Source organism: Nothobranchius furzeri, chromosome 6, assembly GCF_043380555.1.
Source record: "Nothobranchius furzeri strain GRZ-AD chromosome 6, NfurGRZ-RIMD1, whole genome shotgun sequence".
In the NCBI taxonomy this organism is placed as follows: Eukaryota; Metazoa; Chordata; class Actinopteri; order Cyprinodontiformes; family Nothobranchiidae; genus Nothobranchius; species Nothobranchius furzeri.
The window spans coordinates 66,444,317-66,471,961 of NC_091746.1; the positions used below are offsets into that span (position 1 = coordinate 66,444,317).

The window sequence follows — 27,645 nt, forward strand, 5'->3', positions numbered from 1 at the left end:
TACAGACTCTAAAAATCAAAGTTTACAAGAAAAAAGTGCAGAAAACTAATCATCATACAGCGTCCTAAACTTAAACCATAACTGAACAAAGTGGATTATTGTAAATAGGACTAAACAAAGCTTTTCTCTGATGTTAATCCCGTGTTTGTTAACTGAGTGTGTAATCCCTGATAAAATTAGTTCTGGTGCCTTAAACCTATCAATCCCCTTTCTTCTTCCTGGCATTATTAAAACAGTTCCCCGAATGGAAATCTAGTACATACTGCATACATAGAGCCAGGGTGGGGGTGAGTGTCTGTGCAAAAAACTACAACAGTAACACCAAGAGTTGGGATCGACGTTTATCTGTCTTTAGTCGTCAGCTTCTCGATCAGCTCCTGTAGTGGGACCAGCTCTTTTCTGTCGATGAGGTTGAATTCCTGGAAAAGAGGAAAACAGAAACACACAATGACTTAGGACGGGCATTTCTTGCACCTTTCATGCAGAGTTTTAAAACGGAGATCATCTGATGTTGAGAAAACTTTAGAAAATGATGTTTTCTCAGATGATGACACAAGAGCTTGCATATTCTAGCAGATTATTTTATGTATCATTCATTCTTTCCATTTTCAACCAAAACTGAAAAAGCAAATTTTTTTTTACTGTTTTTTAATCAGATTCAAAAAAGGAAAACACACAAGGACTTCCTGTTTAGACTACGGTAAATGAAACCAGTCGACTGGTGACTGGTGCTTCGGGAGTGCACACCAAGCAGGAGGAAGGGATCTAATGGACTGTGCATCGATTTCAACTACCCAGTAATTAGACGTAGAATTAAGTTTTAGAGTTAAAAATGAAATCAGGGTGCTGTCACTTTATCAATCAGTAACAGAAAACAATGGTTCTCACGTGGTATTTCACACAATTATTTAAACAAGGCAAGATGGTTTCCCTAATAAAAGTTTCATTGCATCTAAAAACTCTGCACACAAACTTTAATGCTCACTAAGCCACGTTCACAACAAGTAAACAGATCTGTTTGTGTTACGGTTGCCAGTCTGGCCAGGGAAGAGCAGGAGCCAGGATCACCCAGCTCTGGTGAATCAGCCTGACACCGCCCCTCCTCCTCCTCTCTCCCGGGCTGCTGAGGAGCACAGCTGAGCTGCAGCTCCCTGATCACCAACACCTGGGATAAAAAGGCTGAGCCTTCAGCAGTGCAGGGGTTCTGCTGTCCTCCTGGTTAGTTTGGTTTCTACCCCTTTCGTTTAGATTCATGTGGATGAGTTTTAAACTTTGGTTTGGTTTTTAACTCTTAGTAAGAAGCTTTTGGATGATCCAGTGGGATCTTTTTTGCAGTTTGGTTTTAAGGTTAACTTTGTTTGTGGCAATTTTACTGACCTCGGTTTTAAACACCTTCGTTGTGGTAAAGCTTTTAAAATAAGTTTTTACCAGGTGTTTTAGTCAGTGTATTGTTTTGGAGCTTTTATCAACTTCGGGATTTTAAAACACCTTCTGTTCGGTTAAGCTTTTAACAAAGTTCTAACCAGGTGTTTTTATAGTTGATAATTTGTTGTGATGTTAACCTTTCAGAGAGGTCTGTTTGCATGTTTTAAGAACCTTTTTGTTACAATAAAACCCTTTTAATATCCACTGTCCAGTCTTATGTTACCCCCATCCATCACTTGTTAACAACACCTGTCGGGTCGTAACAGTTTGTTTCCAGGTGTCCCATAAAAACATGTTAGCTCTGATCGTTGAAGGGAAGTTTAGTCTGCAGGACCTTCCTGCCTACACCAACATGATCCCTATCCATGTGAACTTAAATCATGACATTTTAATATCAAATGTGGTCCTGTGGCTCATTTTTTATTTTGGAGCGATGGTGCCCCTGAGGTTAGGAGTTTTCTCTGTTATCTGTGGGTTGCAGGTTCGAATCCAGGTTGAAGCAGTCTTTGGGCAGGACACTTCCTGCTGGTGGTGGTTGGAGGGACTGATGACGTCTGTACGTCAGACTCGCCTCTGTCGGTCCGAACCAGGGCTTAAAATAACACTTCTTGAGTTTTTTTCCTGATTAAAATAAACGTGTCCTAAAAAGCGCTATATAAGTTTGATATATAATAATAATAATTATTATTGTTTGAATGCTGTTAAGCATTCAAACTATTGTTTTCCTGTTTCTCTTTATTCTTCTTCTTCTTATTCTGCTTCCGTACACTTTTTGAACCGCTTCTTCTCCTTCAAATTTTGAGCTATTTCAACAATTTTATACCAAAACGTTCAGCTCGTTAAGCTCTTTCCGGCTATTACTTTTGGCATTGATATCTTTAAAATTTTTCGAGTTATTAAGCTTTTTCTGCAAAAATTTTCCCATTGAAATGAATGGGATTGGTCAATTTTCAGCAAATTCCTATCACTTTTTTGACCTAAAACTCTACTGGGTTCCTTTTAACTCAGAGACTTCATTCAAAGTTTAACAAACTCACAAGACTTTCCTGTTTAACACATTAAAGAGGCTTTTTGATATCTTTTACGGTTTTTCTAAAATCGCAGGTAGAAGTTGAGGTACGACTTGAAATTTTCAGAAAAATTCACAAAAGTTATAATGGGGAAAGATAGGAGCAGTGACCCTCCCTTGCTCCATTTCTGGCATTGTAGCAAGAGAACCGTAGGTCCGATTGAAATGAAACACACACTGGCTTACAGCTAACAAAAATACCTTCGTTTTGAGCTATAATCCATGACTGTACTCCAAACATTGTGGTCGTACGGTTAACTTGTTTGAAAAAATTCAAATTTAAAAAAATGTCTCTCCCCACTGTAAACTGAAGATTCCGCACTCTAACTTTTGAACTTCACATCTTCTGTGAACAACTCTTTACTACCCCCAGACCGTTTGGACTACCAAAACAAATTATAACTCAAAAAGTAGGAATTTTTGTCAGCTTTTCAGAATGGGTTTCATTTTCTCTGTAGGTGTTACCGTTCTTTAGCTACAAGCCTCAGAAGGAGGAGAGACCCAGATTCTGTCTCATTGAAACCCATGTTAAAGGAAGAGAGATTTTCTCCTGAGATCGGCTTCACACAGCTAAAAGTTTCTCGTCATAGCTTCTAGATAATTCATGGTAGGCACATACAAATCGGCACAGATGATCATCAAAGTCTTCTGCCACTCACGCTTTTTGAATTTTTCAAATCGGTGCAGTACTTTTCGAATGGTAATGAGAAGTTTGACAGGTCCAATTTCACTTCTGAAGGACAGATTTTAAGGCTTCTCTCATTAACAGGAGTACAGCTGCAGGCCTCCAACAGCCAAGGGGAAAAGGCGGGAAAACAGTGCTGCTCTCTGATTGGTTGAGAGTGTTCAACCATTTTCTGTCCAATCAGGATCCAGCACCCACACAAATGACACATCAAATCGACCAGTTTGGTCTCAGGAATCTTGTATTCAATTTTAAATGCGTTATCTGTTACCATGGCAACACAAGAAGCTACATATCACTTTAATCAAGTCTCATAGGAATGAATATTAAAAAGCTGAATGTTGAGCCAAAAACAGACTCCTGTTTTTGATCTTTTTGAACCATTTGTACTTCAAACTAGAAACATGTTCAATTTGATTGACCGTCAGAAGGTGGGAAAGTGCCCCGCTCCCTCCCAGCTCCCTGATTGGTTGAGAGAGGTCAATCATCTTCCGGCTAAATGGAATTACACACCCACGCATGTGAGGCATCAAATCGATCGGCTAGGCCTAAGGAATCCATCCATCCAACCAACCAACCAACCAACCATCCATCCATCCATCCATCCATCCATCCAGCCAACCAACAATCCATCCATCCATCCATCCAACCAACCATCCATCCATCCGTCCTATCCCTGCATCCATCCATCCATCCATCCATCCATCCAACCAACCAACCAACCATCCATCCAACCATCCATCCATCCAACCGACCAACAGACCAACCATCCATTCATCCATCCATCCATCCTTCAATCCCTCCATCCCTCCATCCATCCAAGAAACCAACCAACTAACCAACAGACCAACCATCCATCCATCCATCCATCCATCCATCCATCCATCCATCCAACCAACCATCCAACCATCCAACCATCCATCCATCCATCCAACAGACCAACAGACCAACAGACCAACCATCCATCCATCCATCCTATCCCTGCATCCATCCAGCCATCCATCCATCCATCCATCCAACCAACCAACCAACCATCCAACCATCCATCCAACCGACCAACAGACCAACCATCCATCCATCCATCCATCCATCCATCCATCCAACCAACCAACCATCCAACCATCCATCCAACCAACCAACCAACCAACCAACCAACCCCATACACTTAAAACTAAAGTAGCAGCATAGCTGACATTTTAACGCTAGTCAGCTCATTTGAACAGTTTTGCTTAGTTTCAGCTTCAGCAATTAGTTTCTGAATTCAGCATATGATGCTAATTTCACAGTTCAGCTAAATGTAAAAATTAAACTGTTGAACTAGTCCTACTAAAATAACAGGTGTTTGGACATTTTACCTGTCCAATTCTTTTAGACAGTGTTCACAGATTTGATTTCTGCTATTTAGGATTAGTTTTCTTGATTCTTCACTTACTTTTTGTGCTTTTTTTTTTGCTTCTTTGTGCTTTTTGCTTTCACATCTTTCACTACGTTCAGCTCATTTAACAGTTTAGCTTAGTTTCAGCTTACTTCAGCTATTCAACAACTTCAGCAATCCGTTTCTGAATTCGGCTTATGCTACTCATTTCACAGTTCAACTAAAAATTAAACTGTTAAACTAGTCCTACTCAAACAACAAGTGTTTAGACCTTTTTGCTGTCCAGATTTTTAAATAATGTTCAGATTTCAGTTTTCTGCTGTTTAGGATTGATTTGTCCGGTCTTCACTTTTTGTGCTTTATTTACATTTTGGTGCTTTTTGCTTCTAAATCTTTCAAAACATTCAGCTCATTTTAACAGTTTTGCTTAGTTTCAGCTTCAGCAAATAGTTTCTGAATTCAGCATTTGATGCTAATTTCACAGTTCAGCTAAATGTAAAAATTAAACTGTTGAACTAGTCCTACTACAATAACAGGTGTTTAGACATTTTACCTGTCCAATTCTTTTGACAGTGTTCACAGATTTGAGTTTTCTGCTATTTATAATTAGTTTTTTTGATTCTTCACTTACTTTTTGTGCTTTTTTTTTGCCTCTTTGTGCTTTTTGCTTTCACATCTTTCACTACGTTCAGCTCATTTAACAGTTTAGCTTAGTTTCAGCTTACTTCAGCTATTCAACAACTTCAGCAATCCGTTTCTGAATTCGGCTTATGCTACTCATTTCACAGTTCAACTAAAAATTAAACTGTTAAACTAGTCCTACTCAAACAACAAGTGTTTAGACCTTTTTGCTGTCCAGATTTTTAAATAATGTTCAGATTTCAGTTTTCTGCTGTTTAGGATTGATTTGTCCGGTCTTCACTTTTTGTGCTTTATTTACATTTTGGTGCTTTTTGCTTCTAAATCTTTCAAAACATTCAGCTCATTTTAACAGTTTTGCTTAGTTTCAGCTTCAGCAATTAGTTTCTGAATTCAGCATTTGATGCTAATTTCACAGTTCAGCTAAATGTAAAAATTAAACTGTTGAACTAGTCCTACTACAATAACAGGTGTTTAGACATTTTACCTGTCCAATTCTTTTAGACAGTGTTCACAGATTTGAGTTTTCTGCTATTTAGAATTAGTTTTTTTGATTCTTCACTTACTTTTTGTGCTTTTTTTTTGCTTCTTTGTGCTTTTTGCTTTCACATCTTTCACTACATTCAGCTCATTTAACAGTTTAGCTTAGTTTCAGCTTACTTCAGCTATTCAACAACTTCAGCAATCCATTTCTGAATTCGGCTTATGCTACTCATTTCACAGTTCAACTAAAAATTAAACTGTTAAACTAGTCCTACTCAAACAACAAGTGTTTAGACCTTTTTGCTGTCCAGATTTTTAAGTAATGTTCAGATTTCAGTTTTCTGCTGTTTAGGATTGATTTGTCCGGTCTTCACTTTTTGTGATTTATTTACATTTTGGTGCTTTTTGCTTCTAAATCTTTCAAAACATTCAGCTCATTTTAACAGTTTTGCTTAGTTTCAGCTTCAGCAAATAGTTTCTGAATTCAGCATTTGATGCTAATTTCACAGTTCAGCTAAATGTAACAATTAAACTGTTGAACTAGTCCTACTGAAATAACAGGTGTTTAGACATTTTACCTGTCCAATTCTTTTAGACAGTGTTCACAGATTTGAGTTTTCTGCTATTTAGAATTAGTTTTTTTGATTCTTCACTTACTTTTTGTGCTTTTTTTTTTGCTTCTTTGTGCTTTTTGCTTTCACATCTTTCACTGCGTTCAGCTCATTTAACAGTTTAGCTTAGTTTCAGCTTACTTCAGCTATTCAACAACTTCAGCAATCCGTTTCTGAATTCGGCTTATGCTACTCATTTCACAGTTCAACTAAATATAAAAATTAAACTGTTAAACTAGTCCTACTCAAACAACAAGTGTTTAGACCTTTTCAAGTGGTGCTCGCTGCAGAACCACAAAGGCGGAGCTGCACCAGAAGGTGGAGCTGCACCAGAGTCAGCCCCGCCCATTCCAGAATCAGCCCCGCCCATTCTGTCAGTCCAATTCCTTCCAGTTGTCAGACTTTATAACATTCTGGAACCAAAGAGGGTGTTATAGCTAAAAAATGCAAGATTGAGGACGGAGTTGAGAAGTGAATTGAACAGATTTTGTAAAGGTTCCATATAATTAAAAATCTAACTTTTGGAACTTTTAATCATGTTATGTTGTCATTTCCTCATAAGAAACACGCCAAAGCCATTTTTGGCCTCATTCATGCATTTTCTTCCCATCTCAGCTTCAATTTGGTCTCCTCCCCCGAAGCGGGTCTGGTCTTGGTTCTCAAATCTGGATATTCTGTGAATTTTCTGACAAATTATTTCTGAAATGACTTCTACTGAGACACCGCCAGAAAAATCATACATCCCATCTACAAAGACACAACAAATAGGGAAATAAAGAGTAACGCCACCTAATTTTTATCAGATGTGGTGGTGTAGTGGTGATGGTGTCAGGTTGACATGCAGTTTTGCGCAGGTTCGCCTCCCAGCAGTGGAAATAATCCGTATTCTCTTTTCCTGATTTCTAGCTACACTTGCCAGTACTATGTTTACAACAATTTATTGGTATGCCGTTTAACATATAATGACTACTGTGTTTTTTTATTTATTCATTCGTTTATTGAGCCAGTGTGAGTCCATCTGTGAGCAGAGTTTCAACTAAAATGCTGTTTAGGAACGACCAAATTCAAAGAACTTGTAGAGACATAAATATTTTGCTGAAAATGAACATTACAACTAAAATATGAACAAATTAAATGTTTCAGCTGGCTAAATAGATTGTTGCCGACCCCTCCGAGAATCGAACCAGCATCAGCTGAGGGGAAAGCATAATTTAAGTCGGACAAACTTGCCACTGGACTACCAGAACCCACATGGCAATGGTACATGCTGTTGTACAGGAGTTTTATTAGAGCGGCTGTGGGCAGACATTCGCTAAGAGAAACTTTTTTATTTCGGGATATATTCAGACTTTGTCATGTAGCAAGTTATATTTATCTTGTTTAATTGGAGCATAGAACATAGCATTAACGACTGTAAACTAGTAACAGCCGTAATTCATGTGGGTCAGGTCAGTTTGCGATAAAGTTGAAAACAAAAACGGAAGTCAGTGGGCTAGGCTGAGTTTGCGTGAATGGGCGGGGCTGACTCTGGTGCAGCTCCACCTTATGGTGCAGCTCCGCCTTTGTAGTTCTGCAGCGAGCACCCTCTCGACCTTTTTGCTGTCCAGATTTTTAAATAATGTTCAGATTTCAGTTTTCTGCTGTTTAGGATTGATTTGTCCGGTCTTCACTTTTTGTGCTTTATTTACATTTTGGTGCTTTTTGCTTCTAAATCTTTCAAAACATTCAGCTCGTTTTAACAGTTTTGCTTAGTTTCAGCTTCAGCAATTAGTTTCTGAATTCAGCATATGATGCTAATTTCACAGTTCAGCTAAATGTAAAAATTAAACTGTTGAACTAGTCCTACTAAAATAACAGGTGTTTAGACATTTTACCTGTCCAATTCTTTTAGACAGTGTTCACAGATTTGAGTTTTCTGCTATTTAGAATTAGTTTTTTTGATTCTTCACTTATTTTTTGTGCTTTTTTTTGCTTCTTTGTGCTTTTTGCTTTCACATCTTTCACTACGTTCAGCTCATTTAACAGTTTAGCTTAGTTTCAGCTTACTTCAGCTATTCAACAACTTCAGCAATCCGTTTCTGAATTCGGCTTATGCTACTCATTTCACAGTTCAACTAAAAATTAAACTGTTAAACTAGTCCTACTCAAACAACAAGTGTTTAGACCTTTTTGCTGTCCAGATTTTTAAATAATGTTCAGATTTCAGTTTTCTGCTGTTTAGGATTGATTTGTCCGGTCTTCACTTTTTGTGCTTTATTTACATTTTGGTGCTTTTTGCTTCTAAATCTTTCAAAACATTCAGCTCATTTTAACAGTTTTGCTTAGTTTCAGCTTCAGCAAATAGTTTCTGAATTCAGCATTTGATGCTAATTTCACAGTTCAGCTAAATGTAAAAATTAAACTGTTGAACTAGTCCTACTACAATAACAGGTGTTTAGACATTTTACCTGTCCAATTCTTTTAGACAGTGTTCACAGATTTGAGTTTTCTGCTATTTATAATTAGTTTTTTTGATTCTTCACTTACTTTTTGTGCTTTTTTTTTGCTTCTTTGTGCTTTTTGCTTTCACATCTTTCACTACGTTCAGCTCATTTAACAGATTAGCTTAGTTTCAGCTTACTTCAGCTATTCAACAACTTCAGCAATCCGTTTCTGAATTCGGCTTATGCTACTCATTTCACAGTTCAACTAAAAATTAAACTGTTAAACTAGTCCTACTCAAACAACAAGTGTTTAGACCTTTTTGCTGTCCAGATTTTTAAATAATGTTCAGATTTCAGTTTTCTGCTGTTTAGGATTGATTTGTCCGGTCTTCACTTTTTGTGCTTTATTTACATTTTGGTGCTTTTTGCTTCTAAATCTTTCAAAACATTCAGCTCATTTTAACAGTTTTGCTTAGTTTCAGCTTCAGCAAATAGTTTCTGAATTCAGCATTTGATGCTAATTTCACAGTTCAGCTAAATGTAAAAATTAAACTGTTGAACTAGTCCTACTACAATAACAGGTGTTTAGACATTTTACCTGTCCAATTCTTTTAGACAGTGTTCACAGATTTGAGTTTTCTGCTATTTATAATTAGTTTTTTTGATTCTTCACTTACTTTTTGTGCTTTTTTTTTTGCTTCTTTGTGCTTTTTGCTTTCACATCTTTCACTACGTTCAGCTCATTTAACAGTTTAGCTTAGTTTCAGCTTACTTCAGCTATTCAACAACTTCAGCAATCCGTTTCTGAATTCGGCTTATGCTACTCATTTCACAGTTCAACTAAAAATTAAACTGTTAAACTAGTCCTACTCAAACAACAAGTGTTTAGACCTTTTTGCTGTCCAGATTTTTAAATAATGTTCAGATTTCAGTTTTCTGCTGTTTAGGATTGATTTGTCCGGTCTTCACTTTTTGTGCTTTATTTACATTTTGGTGCTTTTTGCTTCTAAATCTTTCAAAACATTCAGCTCATTTTAACAGTTTTGCTTAGTTTCAGCTTCAGCAAATAGTTTCTGAATTCAGCATTTGATGCTAATTTCACAGTTCAGCTAAATGTAAAAATTAAACTGTTGAACTAGTCCTACTACAATAACAGGTGTTTAGACATTTTACCTGTCCAATTCTTTTAGACAGTGTTCACAGATTTGAGTTTTCTGCTATTTAGAATTAGTTTTTTTGATTCTTCACTTACTTTTTGTGCTTTTTTTTTGCTTCTTTGTGCTTTTTGCTTTCACATCTTTCACTACATTCAGCTCATTTAACAGTTTAGCTTAGTTTCAGCTTACTTCAGCTATTCAACAACTTCAGCAATCCGTTTCTGAATTCGGCTTATGCTACTCATTTCACAGTTCAACTAAAAATTAAACTGTTAAACTAGTCCTACTCAAACAACAAGTGTTTAGACCTTTTTGCTGTCCAGATTTTTAAATAATGTTCAGATTTCAGTTTTCTGCTGTTTAGGATTGATTTGTCCGGTCTTCACTTTTTGTGATTCATTTACATTTTGGTGCTTTTTGCTTCTAAATCTTTCAAAACATTCAGCTCGTTTTAACAGTTTTGCTTAGTTTCAGCTTCAGCAAATAGTTTCTGAATTCAGCATTTGATGCTAATTTCACAGTTCAGCTAAATGTAACAATTAAACTGTTAAACTAGTCCTACTGAAATAACAGGTGTTTAGACATTTTACCTGTCCAATTCTTTTAGACAGTGTTCACAGATTTGAGTTTTCTGCTAATTAGAATTAGTTTTTTTGATTCTTCACTTACTTTTTGTGCTTTTTTTTTTTGCTTCTTTGTGCTTTTTGCTTTCACATCTTTCACTGCGTTCAGCTCATTTAACAGTTTAGCTTAGTTTCAGCTTACTTCAGCTATTCAACAACTTCAGCAATCCGTTTCTGAATTCGGCTTATGCTACTCATTTCACAGTTCAACTAAATATAAAAATTAAACTGTTAAACTAGTCCTACTCAAACAACAAGTGTTTAGACCTTTTTGCTGTCCAGATTTTTAAATAATGTTCAGATTTCAGTTTTCTGCTGTTTAGGATTGATTTGTCCGGTCTTCACTTTTTGTGCTTTATTTACATTTTGGTGCTTTTTGCTTCTAAATCTTTCAAAACATTCAGCTCATTTTAACAGTTTTGCTTAGTTTCAGCTTCAGCAATTAGTTTCTGAATTCAGCATTTGATGCTAATTTCACAGTTCAGCTAAATGTAAAAATTTAACTGTTGAACTAGTCCTACTAAAATAACAGGTGTTAAGACATTTTACCTGTCCAATTTTTTTAGACAGTGTTCACAGATTTGAGTTTTCTGCTATTTAGAATTAGTTTTCTTGATTCTTCACTTACTTTTTGTGCTTTTTTGCTTCTTTGTGCTTTTTGCTTTCACATCTTTCACTACATTCAGCTCATTTAACAGTTTAGCTTAGTTTCAGCTTACTTCAGCTATTCAACAACTTCAGCAATCAGTTACCAAATTTAGCATATACTGCTAATTTCACAGTTCAGCTAAATGTAAAAATTAAACTGTTAAACTAGTCCTACTGAAATAACAGGTGTTTACACATTTTAGCTGTCCAGATTTTTATACAATGTTCACAGATTAAAGGTTTTTATTTTTATTATTATTTTTTTTTACTATTTAGCATTATTTTTCTCTATTCTTCACTTACTTTTTGTGCTTTATTTGCTTGTTGGTGCTTTTTGCTTCTACATCTTTCAAGACATTCAGCTCATTTGGACAGTTTTGCTTTGTTTCAGCTTCAGTTAAGCTGTTCAGCAGCTTCAGTTCAGCTGTTCAGCAGCTTCAGCTTACAGTTTCAGCTATCCAGCATTCAAACAGCATTTGTGCAATAAATGCAATTTTTCTAGTTATTATTAATCTTTTGGTTTTAGTGGAAAAAAAGGGAAAGAATGAATGATACACGAATTAAATAACGTTGAGTGGAGCCTCTTAAACTGATCAGCTGTTAGGGATGCAACGATGCTCAGAGAACTGATTTTAAATTGGTGCAAACTAGTCTGAATATCCTTCATTGACTCAGCGCTGCACACACATACACACACACCTCCATCCATCCATTTTCTTCCGCTTATCCGGAGTCGGGTCGCGGGGGCAGTAGTCAAGTCGAGAGGCCCAGACTTCCCTCTCCCCAGCCACTCAGGCCAGCTCCTCCGGGGGAATCCCAAGGTGTTCCCTGGCCAGGTGAGACACATAGTCCCTCCACCGTGTCCTGGGTCTACCTTTAGGTCTCCTCCCGGTTGGACGTGCCCGGAAAACCTCACCAGGGAGGCAGACACACCTCCAATTATTGGAAAAGGACGGTGTGCGAAACGCTACGGACATTTATCACACAAACGTGGAAAGACCTGTAAATATTGTTGGGGACAAATATGTAAAATAGGATAAAATAAAATAAACAACGCATCAGAAAGGTGAGGAGATGACAAGCGAAAGCAGGAAGACGCGCAGAGAGAGCATGTCTACATAGGGCAAGCCGTTGTAACGACTATTCAGCAATCAGACCTCTTTGTAACTCCTGCTTTTATAGCACGTTGCACATCGAGCAGAACGTTTTGCACCAAGTGTTCTACAAAATAACGAGCAAAGCTTTTGTTTTTTGTTCTTTTTCTTTCTGCTGATCCGAAAAAGACCCGATCTGTAACCGAAGACCGCGACACAATCAAAACCGTGAGATTTTTCATCAGTCGCACCACTAGAGGCAAGCCTGGCTACAGCAGGCAACTTCGAGAGAGTGGACGCTCCAGTCAGTTTGAAGTCAACAGTGTGGCAGCGTTTTCGGCTTCTCCGTGTTTACAAATGAAAATGGTGAACAAAAAACAGACAAAAGACAAAAATCGTAAAAGATCGGATTCTTGAACTTAAAACTGGAGACTGAATCGAAATGTGGCTTGAGTGAACCGTTGCATCCCTATCAGCTATTATGGCCGTCTTAAATTTAATTGAACCCAAAAGTTTTTCAGTTCTGAATTTAAATGCATCGTTCACATTTGTCCAGTGTTTCATGAGACATTCCACCATCGCACACTCACATTATAACTGAATTCAAATAACTGAGATCGTTCACCTGAACAAAAAAGATGAAATGCTTAAACGACGTGTTGAGGTGGGCCTCCTCCTGCAGCTGCATGACGGAGTCAAAGTGCTGGTGGTAGATGTGGGCGTAGACCCTGAACAGGCGCTTCAGAATGGTCTTGGCAACAGACATGAAGTTGCGCTTGAAGGGGACACCTGGGGAAAGAAAGAACTAAATAACTGTATGAAAGCTATTTGTTCTTCTCTGCTGTGTGTCTGCCTGATTTCCCAATGTTTCATTATTAATTTTCCTGTTACAACAGGTCAGGCTAAAGTTTGCACACCTGGATTACAAAAGTGCTGACGGGCGAGCCGCAGCACGACTGAGGGAACAATCCTGACTAAAGCACAGAAGAACGACGTCGTGACAGCAACACAAGTACCGCCTCTGATGGAAGCTCGACTCACGTTTCAGACACACCCGTCTCTACTGAGGTGTGGTGTAAGGAAGCAGCACTGTGCACCAGCACACTCCTACACAGATACTCAATTATTTAAAGTGCAACCTAGAAAAGCTACTAGCCATACCTAAACATCACAAGATTGTTATTTTTCTAACTGAGACTCTTCCAAACAATTCGGGGTGGGCAATATAAACGATATAAGGTAGAAACGATATAAAACTGGGTAATGATAGAGTTTTTGGCTATATAGCAATACCACAATAACACATGACGTCACTAAAGGCCTTTTCAGATTGACATTCCGGAATATGTGTGGACAATTCAGTCCAGTTTTTAACCAGAACTGTGTTTTCAGACACACCACTTTTGTACCGGAACTTGTTGTTTCGGCTGCCTTCACACAGCAGGGAAAAGTTCCAGATGTCTGAGGGGGAGGGGGATCGGACTTATGTTAAGCATAATTCTGCGCACACGAAGACGCATAAGACCTAGATGATGGCGCTCAATGGTTAAAGGAATCACGGAAGCGGTGTGAAGCGCTCCGTCGCGCGTCTAGACGGTACCGTAGGAGGCGAGCTGCCATGGTACGCCGCATGCTACAGGAGCGAGCTATCTAGGAGCGCACAGCGTCCCCCGGTCCCCTCCTCCTCCCTGTCCGGAACTCGACCTCACCAGTCTGAAGCAGCCACCTTGTCCGTGACAAGTCCGGACCTGTTACTAGGGGCATCGTCCGGTTTAATTAAGGAAAACGTTTTCCGGATGTTTGTATTCAGACACAAAGGTCTTACGGACAGAGTCCGGAACATTTCAGTTTTTCATGGCCTGTCTGAAAGGGGCTTAAGATGTGCACCCTGCTGACACTGGGGCAACAGAATGGCAGTGACTGCAAGCATGGAGTGGGTGGAAGAGGAGGTCTAGATGCCTCAAGTGGCATATATTTGCCACATGAGGATATTTAAAAGCATGTCATTTTGACATAAATAAACATATATCGCAATATATATCGTTCCCGCACATGCTTCAGATTATATTGCAATAGAGATTTGAGGCCATATGGCCCAGCCCTACAAACAACGTTCATTATTTACACACCAGAAGCTCCTGGAATGGTAGAAGTTTTAGAACGTGTTGCTTTGCTAACAGAATGCTCCAACAAACGTAGGAAACCTTTAAGCTGTGGATGTTAAATAAAGATATACACGCTTCTCTAACGCATGCACATTTAGTTCTCCCACTGATATGTAGAGCGCTCCATCAGCCAGACATCTGTTTGTGCTCCACCCTGAACAGCACATGCCTCAGCTAGCATCTATGTTAAGCCTTTATCATGTCTGCGATTCTGCACATAGTTAAGCAGCCACTTCCAAGTGTGTTCGATCCCTATTTAACATATCTTTAAAAATGTAACTGATCTTTTTTAAAGAACAAAAAAATGCATGATTGTTTTTGTGCAAAACTAGGCGGTAAAGAGGGATGAGGTCTGAGAGACGAGCGGGAGAGAGAATGTCATGGGCAAATAAAAACCTGTCACAAATCTATGGTACATTACAATTCCATGTGACTCCAACCAAAATGTACTTTTGTCTCAATGTTGTGTTTCCAGCGAGGCGTCAGCTTTCAGCTCAGTTAGACAATGGTCTAATGGTAAACTCAAACGATGCACAAAAACAGTCTTTTTAGGGCTGATTAGAAACCAGGCAGTAAATCCTACCGATCTTTGAAGGGAAAAGTGTTTCGTCATCAAGTTGGTCTTGCACCCAGGTCATGAGGTAATCAATATACTTTGGAGCTGAGCATTTAATGGGCTTCTTGATATTAGTTCCATCGGCCCAGTGGTACTCATACCTACAGGAAACATAGAAACCATAAGGACAGATATGATTAGGGCTGCACAATATATAGAATTATATCACAATAGCAAAACTTCAAGGGCTTCCAATAAATCTCAGGGCCAAACTGTAGGTAAAATGAGATGAACCCACACCACCGTAAATGCCCACAGCCTACACACACAAAGTAATCTGGTCTACAGGTCCTTCTCAAAGAATTAGCATATTGTGATAAAGTTCATTATTGTCTGTAATTACTGATAAACATTAAACTTTCATATATATTAGATTCATTACACACAACTGAAGTAGTTCAAGCCTTTTATTGTTTCTAATACTGATGATTTTGGCATACAGCTCATGAAAACCCAAAATTCCTATCTCAAAAAATTAGCATATTTCATCCGACCAATAAAAGAAAAGTGTTTTTAATACAAAAAAAGTCAACCTTGAAATAATTATGTTCAGTTATGCACTCAATACTTGGTGGGGAATCCTTTTGCAGAAATGACTGCTTCAGTGCGGCGTGGCATGGAGGCAATCAGCCTGTGGCACTGCTGAGGTGTTCTGGAGGCCCAGGATGCTTCGATAGCGGCCTTAAGCTCATCCAGAGTGTTGGGTCTTGCGTCTCTCAACTTTCTCTTCCCAGTATCCCGCAGATTCTCTACGGGGTTCAGGTCAGGGGAGTTGGCAGGCCAATTGAGCACAGTAGTACCATGGTCAGTAAACCATTTACCAGTGGTGTTGGCACTGTGAGCAGGTGCCAGGTGGTGCTGAAAAATGAAATCTTCATCTCCATAAAGCTTTTCAGCAGATGGAAGCATGAAGTAGCTAGCTGCATTGACCCTGCCCTTGATAAAACACAGTGGACCAACACCAGCAGCTGACATGGCACCCCAGACATCACTGACTGTGGGTACTTAACACTGGACTTCAGGCATCTTGGCATTTCCCTCTGCCCAGTCTTCCTCCAGACTCTGGCACCTTGATTTCTGAATGACATGCAACATTTGCTTTCATCCGTAAAAAGTACTTTGGACCACTGAGCAACAGTCCAGTGCTGCTTCTCTGTAGCCCAGGTCAGGCGCTCCTGCCGCTGTTTCTGGTTCAAAAGTGGCTTGACCTGGGGAATGCGGCACCTGTAGCCCATTTCCTGCACACCCCTGTATACGGTGGCTCTGGATATTTCCACTCCAGACTCGGTCCACTGCTTCCGCAGGTCCCCCAAGGTCTGGAATCGGTCCTTCTCCACAATCTTCCTCAGGGTCCTGTCACCTCTTCTTGTTGTGCAGCGTTTTCTGCCACACTATTTCCTTCCCACAGACTTCCCACTGAGGTGCCTTGATACAGCACTCTGGGAACAGCCTATTCGTTCAGAAATTTCTTTCTGTGTCTTACCCTCTTGCTTGAGGGTGTCAATGATGGCCTTCTGGACAGCAGTCAGGTCGGCAGTCTTACCCATGATTGCGGTTTTGAGTAATGAACCAGGCTGGGAGTTTTTAAAAGCCTCGGGAATCTTTTGCAGGTGTTAGAGTTAATTAGTTGATTCAGATGATTAGGTTAATAGCTCGTTTAGAGAACCTTTTCATGATATGCTACTTTGTTGAGGTAGGAATTTGGGGTTTTCATGAGCTGTATGCCAAAATCATCAATTTTAGAAACAATAAAATGCTAAAACTACTTCAGTTGTGTGTGATGAATCTAATATATATGAAAGTCTAATGTTTATCTAGCCTAGTGAACTAGACCAAATTCTTGCTTTGCAAAGAATGGTCTAGGCATGCTCCATTGGAACCTCAGCAGCTCCTACCAGGACTCTGGCTAGCCAATCACAACTCTCTAGAGGGGTTTCAAACACATAAAGAGCTGTGATTGGTCCATAATGGTGGGCCAATCCTAGTGCTCTATCTGCTTAGTGAACAAATCACAGGGCTTTATCCGCTTTGTGGGCCAATCAGGGCACTCTATATGCCTGGTGGGTGGGATGATGCAACAGAGTGAAACAAGAGTATGTCACATTCATTGTCCAGTAGCATGCGGAGATCATTTGAAAAACAACGGTAGAACCCGCCCCACAACCGAGAGCCGTCAATGGAGCGTGGCCAGACTAAATAATACATTTATTTAGTCTGGCTTGCCAGGCTAATGTTTATCAGTACATTACAGACAATAATGAACTTTATCACAATATGCTAATTTTTTGAGAAGGACCTGTGGACGTCAACATGTGTAGGTGCTGCTCAATACTGGAAACCAGTGCATGACTGCAATGTGCTGAGAGATACTGCACTCACTTTGGACCAGCAGACATGACTGGACAGCTTTCCTCAGTACAAAAGTCCGTAATGGTGCCATAAAGCATGTTGATCTGGTTGAAGAAGTCCACAGCTGGGGAAAAAAAACAGAAAACGATTCTCAGATGGAGATCAGCTACCATGTATGCAGACAGGAGAAGCTGGTGTCAGGTCTCCCCTCAATTTTAAATATTTGAAAGAAAAAAAAAAGATAAAAATAAAACAATACATTAACACCTGGGTCAGAAATGATTATCACATTGTCTGGAGACGTTTTCCAGGCCAAGAGATTTGGCTACCTTATGTCTAGAGACAAAACATAGATTAGATGTACTTTAAAGGCTTTCTAAAAAGCCTGCTCACACTTTAAAGGAATCTCGTCGTCGTCGTCTTCTTCCGCTTATCCGGGTCCGGGTCGCGGGGGCAGCATCCCAACTAGGGAGCTCCAGGCCGTCCTCTCCCCGGCCTTGTCCACCAGCTCCTCCGGCAGGACCCCAAGGCGTTCCCGGACCAGATTGGAGATGTAACCTCTCCAACGTGTCCTGGGTCGACCCGGGGGCCTTCTGCCGGCAGGACATGCCCGAAACACCTCCCCGGGGAGGCGTCCAGGAGGCATCCTGACCAGATGCCCAAACCACCTCAACTGGCTCCTTTCGATCCGGAGGAGCAGCGGTTCTACTCCGAGTCCCTCCCTCCTCACCCCATCTCTAAGGCTGAGCCCGGCCACCCTACGGAGGAAACTCATTTCGGCCGCTTGTATCCGCGATCTCGTTCTTTCGGTCATTACCCAAAGCTCATGACCATAGGTGAGGATTGGGACGTAGATCGACCGGTAAATCGAGAGCCTGGCTTTCTGGCTCAGCTCCCTCTTCCCCACGACAGATCGGCTCAGCGTCCGCAACACTGCAGACGCCGAACCAATCCGCCTGTCGATCTCCCGATCCCTCCTACCCTCACTCGTGAACAAGACCCCGAGATACTTAAACTCCTCCACTTGAGGTAGGACCTCTCCCCCGATCCGGAGGTGGCAAGCCACCCTTTTCCGGTCGAGAACCATGGTCTCAGATTTGGAGGTGCTGATCCTCATCCCAGCCGCTTCACATTCGGCCGCGAACCTACCCAGCAAGAGCTGAAGGTCAGAGCTGGATGAAGCTAGGAGGACCACATCATCCGCAAAAAGCAGAGACGAGATTCTCCTGCCACCAAACTCGACACACTCCACACCACGGCTGCGTCTAGAAATTCTGTCCATAAAAGTGATGAACAGAACCGGTGACAAAGGACAGCCCTGGCGGAGTCCAACCCTCACTGGGAACAGGTCCGACTTACTACCGGCTATGCGGACCAAACTCACGCTCCTCTGGTAAAGGGACTGAATGGCCCTTAACAGAAAGCCACCCACCCCATACTCCTGGAGCGTCCCCCACAGGGTGCCCCTGGGGACACGGTCATAAGCCTTCTCCAAATCCACAAAGCACATGTGGATTGGTTGGGCAAACTCCCATGCCCCCTCCATCACCCTTGCAAGGGTATAGAGCTGGTCCACAGTTCCACGGCCAGGACGAAAACCACATTGCTCCTCCTCTATCTGAGATTCAACTATCGATCGGACCCTCCTCTCCAGTACCTAGGAGTAGACCTTTCCAGGGAGGCTGAGGAGTGTGATCCCCCTATAGTTGGAACACACCATCAGGTCACCCTTCTTAAAGATGGGGACCACCACCCCGGTCTGCCACTCCCTAGGAACTGCCCCCGATGACCACGCAATGTTGTAGAGACGTGTCAACCATGACAGCCCTACAACATCCATAGCCTTGAGATACCCAGGACGAACCTCATCCGCCCCCGGGGCTCCGCCGCTGTGCAGTTGTTTGACTACCTCAGCAACTTCTGCCCCCGAGATCGGACAGTCCATCCCCAGGCCTCCCAGCTCTGGTTCCTCCTCGGAATGCGCATTGGTGGGATTGAGGAGCTCCTCAAAGTATTCCTTCCACCGTCCGACTATAGCCTCAGTTGACGTCAGCAGCTCCCCATCCCCACTGTAAACAGTGTGAGCGAGTTGCTGCCTTCCTCTCCTGAGGCGCCGGACAGTTTGCCAGAACCTCTTTGGAGCCGATCGATAGTCTTTCTCCATGGCCTCACCAAACTCCTCCCACGCCCGAGATTTTGCCTCGGCAACTGCCACTGCTGCACTCCGCTTGGCTATCCGGTACCTGTCTGCTGCCTCCGGAGACCCACAGACCAGCCACGCCCTGTAGGCCTCCTTCTTCAGCCTGACGGCTCCCCGAACCTCTGGTGTCCACCAGCGGGTACGGGGGTTGCCACCACGACTGGCACCGGCCACCTTACGACCACAGCTAGCAACAGCCGCCTCGACAATCGCAGAGTGGAACAAGGCCCACTCGGACTCAATGTCCCCCACTGCTCTCGGGACGTGGTCAAAGCTCTGCCGGAGGTGGGAGTTGAAGACCGTCTTGACAGGTTCTTCTGCCAGGCGTTCCCAGCAGACCCTCACTATGCGTTTGGGTCTGCCAGGTCTACGCGGCATGTTCCCTTGCCATCTGATCCAACTCACCACCAGGTGGTGATCAGTTGACAGCTCCGCCCCTCTCTTCACTCGGGTGTCCAAAACATACGGCCGCAGGTCAGATGATACGACTACAAAATCTATCATCGACCTGTGACCTAGGCTGCCCTGGTACCATGTGTACCGGTGGGCATCCTTATGTTCGAACATGGTGTTCGTTATGGCCAAACTGCGGCTTGCACAGAAGTCCAATAACAAAACACCGCTCGAGTTCAGATTAGGTGGGCCGTTCCTCCCAATCACACCCCTCCAGGTCAAGCTGTCATTGCCCACGTGAGCATTGAAGTCCCCCAGCAGGACAATGGAGTCCCCTGATGGAGCACTATCTAGCACTCGTCCCAGGGACTCCAAAAAGGGTGGGTACTCTGAACTGATATTTGGCCCATAAGCACAAACAACAGTCAGAACCCGTTCCCCAACCCGAAGGCGCAAGGAAGCTACCCTCTTGTCCCCCGGGGTAAACCCCAACACACAGGCAGAGAGTCTCGGGGCTAACAAAAAGCCAACCCCAGCCCTCCGCCTCTCACCCGGAGCAACTCCAGCAAAGTAGAGTGTCCAACCCCTCTCCAGGTCTCGAGTTCCAGAGCCAATGCAATGTGTCGAGGTGAGTCCGACTATATCTAGCCGGTACCGCTCAACCTCTGCCACAAGCTCCGGCTCCTTCCCCGCCAGCGAGGTGACGTTCCATGTCCCAAAAACTAGTTTTCTTGTCCGGGGATTGGACCGCCAAGGCTCCCGCCTTGGTCTGCCACCCGATTCGCATTGCACCGGACCCTTCATGTTCCTCCTGCGGGTGGTGGGTCCACAGTTGGACGAGCCCATGTATCCGGTTCGGGCTGGGCCCGGCCGGGCCCCATGGGCGAAAGCCCGGCCACCAGGCGCTCGCTCACGGGCCCCAACCCCAGGCCTGGCTCCAGGGTGGGACCCCGGTAACCCTCCGGGCCGGGTACTCCGACTCTTTGTTTTAACCGCCATGAAAGATCCTTCGAACCGTTCTTTGTCTCACCCTTCACCTAAGACCAATTTGTCATGGGAGACCCTACCAGGGGCACTAAGTGCCCCAGACAACATAGCTCCTAGGATCATTAGGGCACTCAAACTCCTCCACCACGATAAGGTGACGGTTCAAGGAGGAATCTGCTTCAACAAAATGATTTAAAGGGTTTTTGAACAACTTTGATTGGCTGGTTTACCACGATGGCTCTATGACTGTACAGCCATGAACAGTATCCACATAACTCAACAGGTAAGCTTAGGGATCTATATGGGAAACTCAAAAAATCTTATTATACAAAAGTTCATTCATTTCAGTAATTCAACCAAAAAAGTGAAACTTATATATGAGATGGACTCACTACATGCAAAGCCAGAAATTTCAAGCCTTTGTTTTAATTTTAAGGATTATGCCTTACAGATTATGAAAACACCACAATGAAAATCTCAGTCAGTTAGACTATTGTTAAATATTCTAGGCTCAAAGTGTCACTTTCTAATCAGCTAATTAATCCAAGACACCCCCAAAGAGTGCCTGAGCCTTTAGATGGTCTCTCAGTCTAAGGTGAATTATTATTAAATAAATGCAATTTTGTACAATATTAAAAGTGTTTGAGTTAAATCTGTATCTGGATATTCCCAGCACCTCCTGGAACATTACATGTGTGCCCTGACATTCTTTATTGGGTTTATTTTTTCATCCAAAAAGCACGTCAGCAGTCGCCCAGGCTAGCATTAGCAGTAGCTCGGGCTAGCATTGTTCTACAGTTAGCACTACTGGCACAAACACGTTTAAAGGGATACGTTGCACTTTTTCATATTTTTTAAATCCCTTTCTTGAGCCAGTATGAGCTAAAATGACCCTTTACTGGGTTACAGTCTGTCGCTGTCGTTGTGTCCTTGGGCAAGACACTTAACCCACCTTGCCTGCTGGTGGTGGTCGGAGGGACCGCTGGCGCCAGTGCTCGGCAGCCTCGCCTCTGTCAGTGCGCCCCAGGGCAGCTGTGGCTACATCGTAGCTCATCCCCACCAGTGTGTGAATGTGTGTGTGAATGGGTGAATGACTGATTGTGTTGTAAAGCGCCTTGGGGGGTTCTAGGACTCTAGAAGGCGCTATATCAAATACAGGCCATTTACCATTTTACCATTATTGAAAGGTCACCAAGCCCTTATCGCCCTCTGTGGCCAGAATATTCCACTTGCAACTTCAGAGTGGCGGGATGTTCTGTTGGGAAAAAAATGGAGCCGACATGCAGTCTGGTATAGATCATGAACAAAGCTGATTTGTTTATTTAGCGATGAACCTCCTGTAGACAATAAGGAAGGCTGAAGATTAAAAGTGCATTCTGTAGAAAAGAAGTAAAAATCCTGAGATGATTTATCGCAACCACTTTAAACAACCCTGGAGCTTTTTGCCAGCCGTTGTCAAATTACAGTTGTCAGCGCTGCAGTCTTAGCTCGCTGGAGACGCGGCACCCCCACACTCACTGATGGTAAACAGTTACGTCCCTCCTTCCTTTGTTTTGAAAGGAGAAAAACTGACAATCCCCACAGCCAGCTGGATACTAAAGATGTTTCAGTATAACTTTTCCACAGTGACTGAAACAGACTATTTTCTCACTGTAAAATTCTCACTTTATTCTTACATACTGCACCTATAAAGTGTTAAAAAGACAAACACAAAGTGAGGAAATGGGTTTTGCTTTTGATTCCACACACGGACACTAGGTGGTGCTAGAGCAAGCCAAACTACCTAGTTCATGCATGATGGTTGTACCAGCTTTTCCCAGAACGACCCGTTTCTTTGACGGTCCGACATTTATTTACATAAGAAAGAAGGTCGGAGACAGCAACAGACTTTCTGACACCCCAATAACTGCTCATACTGAAGGTAAATGTGCTTTTGGTTTCTAGAACCCTTTTAATTTATTTTCTCACGTCACACTTACGCACACAATTACGTCAGGGCTGCAAGCAAAATGACAATAAAAATGTATGGCATCAGAGACTGTCACGATAGAAAAAATAAATGAATAAATACATCATCCATTCACTACTATGCAAATGTTACAGTTAGTAAAGAACTATGTATGAATCTTCTTCCCAGCTGCTTGTCGTACGACCTGATTGGCGTGCGCGCGATGCGGAACATGATGCAAACCTCTCACAATGGAAACTGCTGTGTTTACAACATGTCAAATACAGCAGATAAGGTTTCCTTCCCGTCTAAGTACCGACATCAATACCTCATTTACTTGAATGTATCACCAATATCATTGACCTACCAAAAGGCAACTTAACACCACAATCTTAAAGCCTCCCTGTCTATATTGAGCCTTTACTGAGTAGAAACAAACAAAGAGCTCTTAACAAGAGTTGGAAATATTCAGGTTTCATGTGCTGCCCGTGTCTGCTTTCTTCCAGTGTCACTACAGAATGACAACAGTAGAAACAATTCAATTCAAGTGTATTTTTATAGCGCCAAATCACGACAAGAGTCGTCTCGGGGCACTTCACATAGTAAACATTCCAATACAGGTCCGTTCATTACGCCAGTCAGAAATAATGTTTCCTATTTAATGAGCCAGGCAAATTGCATCAAGTCATTAAACAAGCAAGTAAGATTTGATTTGAAAGCTTGTTTGAGCACAGATCATGTGACTAAAGAGTCAAACACATTAGCTGGAGAGTTGCTGCTCGTAGTACTTTTGTTATGACTTTCCTATATTGTGAAAGTCAGAAGAGCTTGAGCAACTCGGGATAAAATTCATCAAGTCTAACAAAAGAAGACAATTACTGCAGGCAAGAAGCGGGGTGTGAAGTGTTACATGAATCTTTATGTGTCAAGACACCGGTAACACAACTATTTAAACCCTGAATGCACAGTGACGTAACCATATGTCACAATTGAGAGGAAAGTAAACAAGGCTCTCAGCAGAATCAATAAAATCTATTTAACATTCAGAGAGGCTTGTCCAGCGTGAAAACACTGCCTTTAGAGAGACTGCCAAGATCCTACACTCTGACAGTTCCCCGTCACCTGATCTGTGAAAAGGACTCACTGACATTTCAAATTTAATGAAAATACAAACACCAGGCATTGATTGATTAACTGTAAAAAAAATGTATTAAAACAAAAAATGTGAATCTTAAAGGAAGCATAAAGGAAGGGGGAGAGCTTACTGTTGACAGCGACCCACTCATTTAGGTCTTCACCCTCGGGAAGCATGACTGCCATGCGCAGGTTTCCACTTCCCAGCGTGGCCTCAGCATGTTTCAACAGCTCGTACTGATGGGAACCCTCGGGGATATTCTTCTTGGGCTTGAATGTTTTGGATGAACGGTTTCCACTGTGAGTCACATCAGACAGACATGATGAGCCATCATGAGACAGAAACACTTAGTTAGGGACCTTTACAACAAAAAGTCAAGAACCTTCTTTCAAAATGAGACTAAAAGAACAGTGAGAGTTTAGAAGCATAAAAGCAAAGACGTACAACTGTGTGTGTGTGTGTGTGTGTGTGTGTGTGTGTGTGTGTGTGTGTGTGTGTGTGTGTGTGTGTGTGTGTGATGAGGCCACTGAAAAGGGAGTCTCTGTGCCTCATTGAACAAACATTTTTCAGCCATCATACATGGATCAGACACTAATATTTTTTGTTTAATTAGTTTCGGCTAAAATTAGCATCAAAAAGTTGATTAAATAGGAAACTTTTGGACCCTATGATTTACAACTGCCATTCACCTGCTTTTAAAATGAATTAGCTGTGGTCTCTGCTGGGAACAAATGCCTTGTGAATCATTTTTTGTGAAAATACAGCTCTGACGCTTCCATTTCAGGAAGCAGAAGTTAGTCAGAGGAGTGGGGGCAAAAAACGACCAGATTACAACTCTGATTCAATAACATTCAAACATCTTGCCTCCCATTAGCTAGTAGAAGTGTGACTCTTCTGCTGCCTTTGTTCGCTCTTCGTTCTTGAATAAAAAATGAAAAGTTAATGTTTTATCTCCACTAATAACACAAGCCTGGATGAGTTCTGCCATGCTGTGGAGCTGCTAATGCTAACAGTTAGCTTGTACTAGCCGAGGTGCACCCTGCTCTCTCTGCTGGCTGCTAAATCAACACAGCCTTTTATGGTCACAAGCCATCACAAACTGATGCAATAGTATGAGTTTAATGTGTTGAACCATCATGTTCTGTGGTTGTTTTTATTACTTTGCTTTAAAATTTCAGCTTTAAACCACTCTAAAGATTCCTGACTCAATGATTCGGCCAAGAAATAATAAAACTAGGAGGGGTAGAGATGAACTTGTTATTTAGGAGAAAAAAAGTAAATGTTTAGTGAATTTGTTTGACTTAAAAGGTGAAAATTTGTTTAAAAGTAATAAATTCAACATTTCCAAAACCACAATTCATAGTGAATTTAAGACATCAAAACTAAACAGTTGTGTACTTTTAAGAAAGCATCATCAGTGCCCAATCATTTATGGGGCTGTGTAATGATTTGGTGTTTGTGCAATTATCTCAGATCTATAGACAGCAGTGTGACTTACCCAAGCTGAATGAACCTTTCTACATATCAACAGTTTTATTTCCCTCTTCCCCAATGTAAAAAAAAAGCACAAGACATCTATGTCAGGATGCTTCAGGCTGAAAATCGGGGAGCAGGAGACAATAATTTTAGACACAGAGTTTAACCCCACCGAGAATCTTTCAGATGTGCTGATTATTTGATGCAGCACAAAACACCACATTTATGTGGAAACTGAACTAAACTTTGGATTAAATTAAATGTAGCGATGACGAACTAGCATAAAGGTAAAACGTGGTCTAATACATACACAATTGTGTCCCTTTGTGGGCAAGCTATTTTAAATTACTTCATAGAAAATACACACTTTATAAATGTGACAGATGATTAGAGGAAAAGATGGAGGTCTTCTACAGCTGCAAAATGTCTCAATTTCATTCTATGTTGGTTTTTAAATAATCTTAGTACTTTGTTTTAAAAAGTTATGTTAATCAATGTAAAATGGTTTTAGATAGCCTAAGGCTGTAAAATGATTGAATGGTAAGTTTTACAGTATTTCTATCACGAGGAATAATTTAAGACTCAAGTAGCATAAAATGTAAACAGTGAAGCTTTAAAGCTAGGTACTAAATATTCAAAGTTAGCATCCACCAGATCCAACTCATCGTTCATTTAGTGCTATTCCTCTTCTTCAAAACGGAACTAGATTTCTTCCATTATAAAAACAAGTGACATTAAACTGTGATTTCCACCAGGGACCATCAGCGTTCCTGCTCGGACCTCGTCATCTTCTTTCAAACCCCGTTTAGGGTACGTGTGTTACCTTGCTAACTCTGCTTTGGCTTTATACACTGGTTTTTATCTTGGCTAATTAAATACCAGCGACGCAAAGCTGTTTCAGTTAGATCAAATACGGAGTTAAACTCGACTCGTGTGTTGTTGTCTCGTTAGGGCTAACAGATACACTCGTTAGCAATGTGTTCAAACCAGCAAATATCCAGGCCAAACAAAGAACACCTTGTTTGGAAGATAAAAGATTCAGCACGACTTGATAAGTATGTTTTATTAGAACATCAACAGTATCTATAACCCTGCGATAGAGCTAAACTATATTTTACCCTGCTACTTCGATGTATTTATTCTAGATTATAAAAAGAACAAACAATCGCAGTGTTTCAGATTTGAATCCAGTAAGTAGCCCTAGCCCTTAGTTTCATATCGCTGATCGCTACTTAGCTTCCTGGCTCATGTAACACTGCTGTCCTTACATAAAGATAAACTGTTATGCAAAGATAAGAGTTCACAAAACGTTTCAAACTCACAAAAGGAAGCTCATGTTTCCGCGGCTGAAGAAAATGTCCCTCTTGAATCAACCAGAGCGAGTCACACCAAAAACGATCGGGACCAAACTCAGAAGTCTCACGCGTCCTCTATATATCCCGGGTTTCTTCGAGCGGTACTCGTGAAACTCTTCAAATAAATATTTGAATAAACAAAAATATATACAATCAAATGAAAAAGAAAGGGAACAGGTTAGTGTTGTGAACAACCACACTGTCTGACTGATGCGCTGAATGAACGCTGAGACTTCGTCTTCTTCTACGTCTGCACACAGTTTCATGGCATTTGGCAAGCAACTTCAAAGCGTACTACCGCCACCTACTGTAGTGGAGTTCAAAAGAAAGAAAAACAGAAAACAAACCTTTATAGAGCGCATCTCAAGATAAAAATCACAAGCACTTTACAAGAACAACAATATTAATGATAATAAAAGGACTAAAAATGATTTTAAAAAGAGGAAATAATATGATTAAAATGTAAAGAAGAAGAAAAGATCTTTTCTATAGCGCTTCTCAAGATAAAAATCACGAGGCGCTTCACAAAAGCAAATGTTTAAAATACAAAAAAAAGTTTAGAAAATGATTAAAAATATGTTTAAAATGAGCAAAAAATGACTTGTGGTTTTAAAAATGTGTAAAGAAAGAGAGAGAGAGTGAATAGGAAAGAGAGAAATCAGTGGATCCAGGAAGGTCGAATAGGGAGAGCAGAATAAGGAGAGAGTGGTGAAGGTCATTCTAAAGCCAGCTTGAACAGGTGAGTTTTCCACTACTTTTTAAAGGGGTCTACTGCTCTCAGGCTCAGGG

The 27,645-nt window shown here is 41.4% G+C and overlaps 2 protein-coding genes across 2 annotated transcripts in view; both read right to left on the bottom strand.

Moving 5' to 3' along the window:
• The window catches only part of fbp1b (fructose-1,6-bisphosphatase 1b), a 291,591-nt gene that overhangs the window by 153,079 nt on the left and 110,867 nt on the right, over positions 1-27,645 (bottom strand). The gene's annotated exons all lie outside the window — the stretch shown is intronic.
• Positions 117-27,054, bottom strand: mob1bb (MOB kinase activator 1Bb). Its single transcript, XM_054736704.2, has 6 exons — positions 26,824-27,054; positions 24,156-24,322; positions 17,393-17,486; positions 14,981-15,114; positions 12,858-13,021; positions 117-419 (listed from the first exon to the last, which is right to left on the bottom strand). The coding sequence occupies exons 1-6, from the start codon at positions 26,835-26,837 to the stop codon at positions 342-344; spliced, it is 651 nt and encodes a 216-aa protein (XP_054592679.1). The 5' UTR covers positions 26,838-27,054; the 3' UTR covers positions 117-341.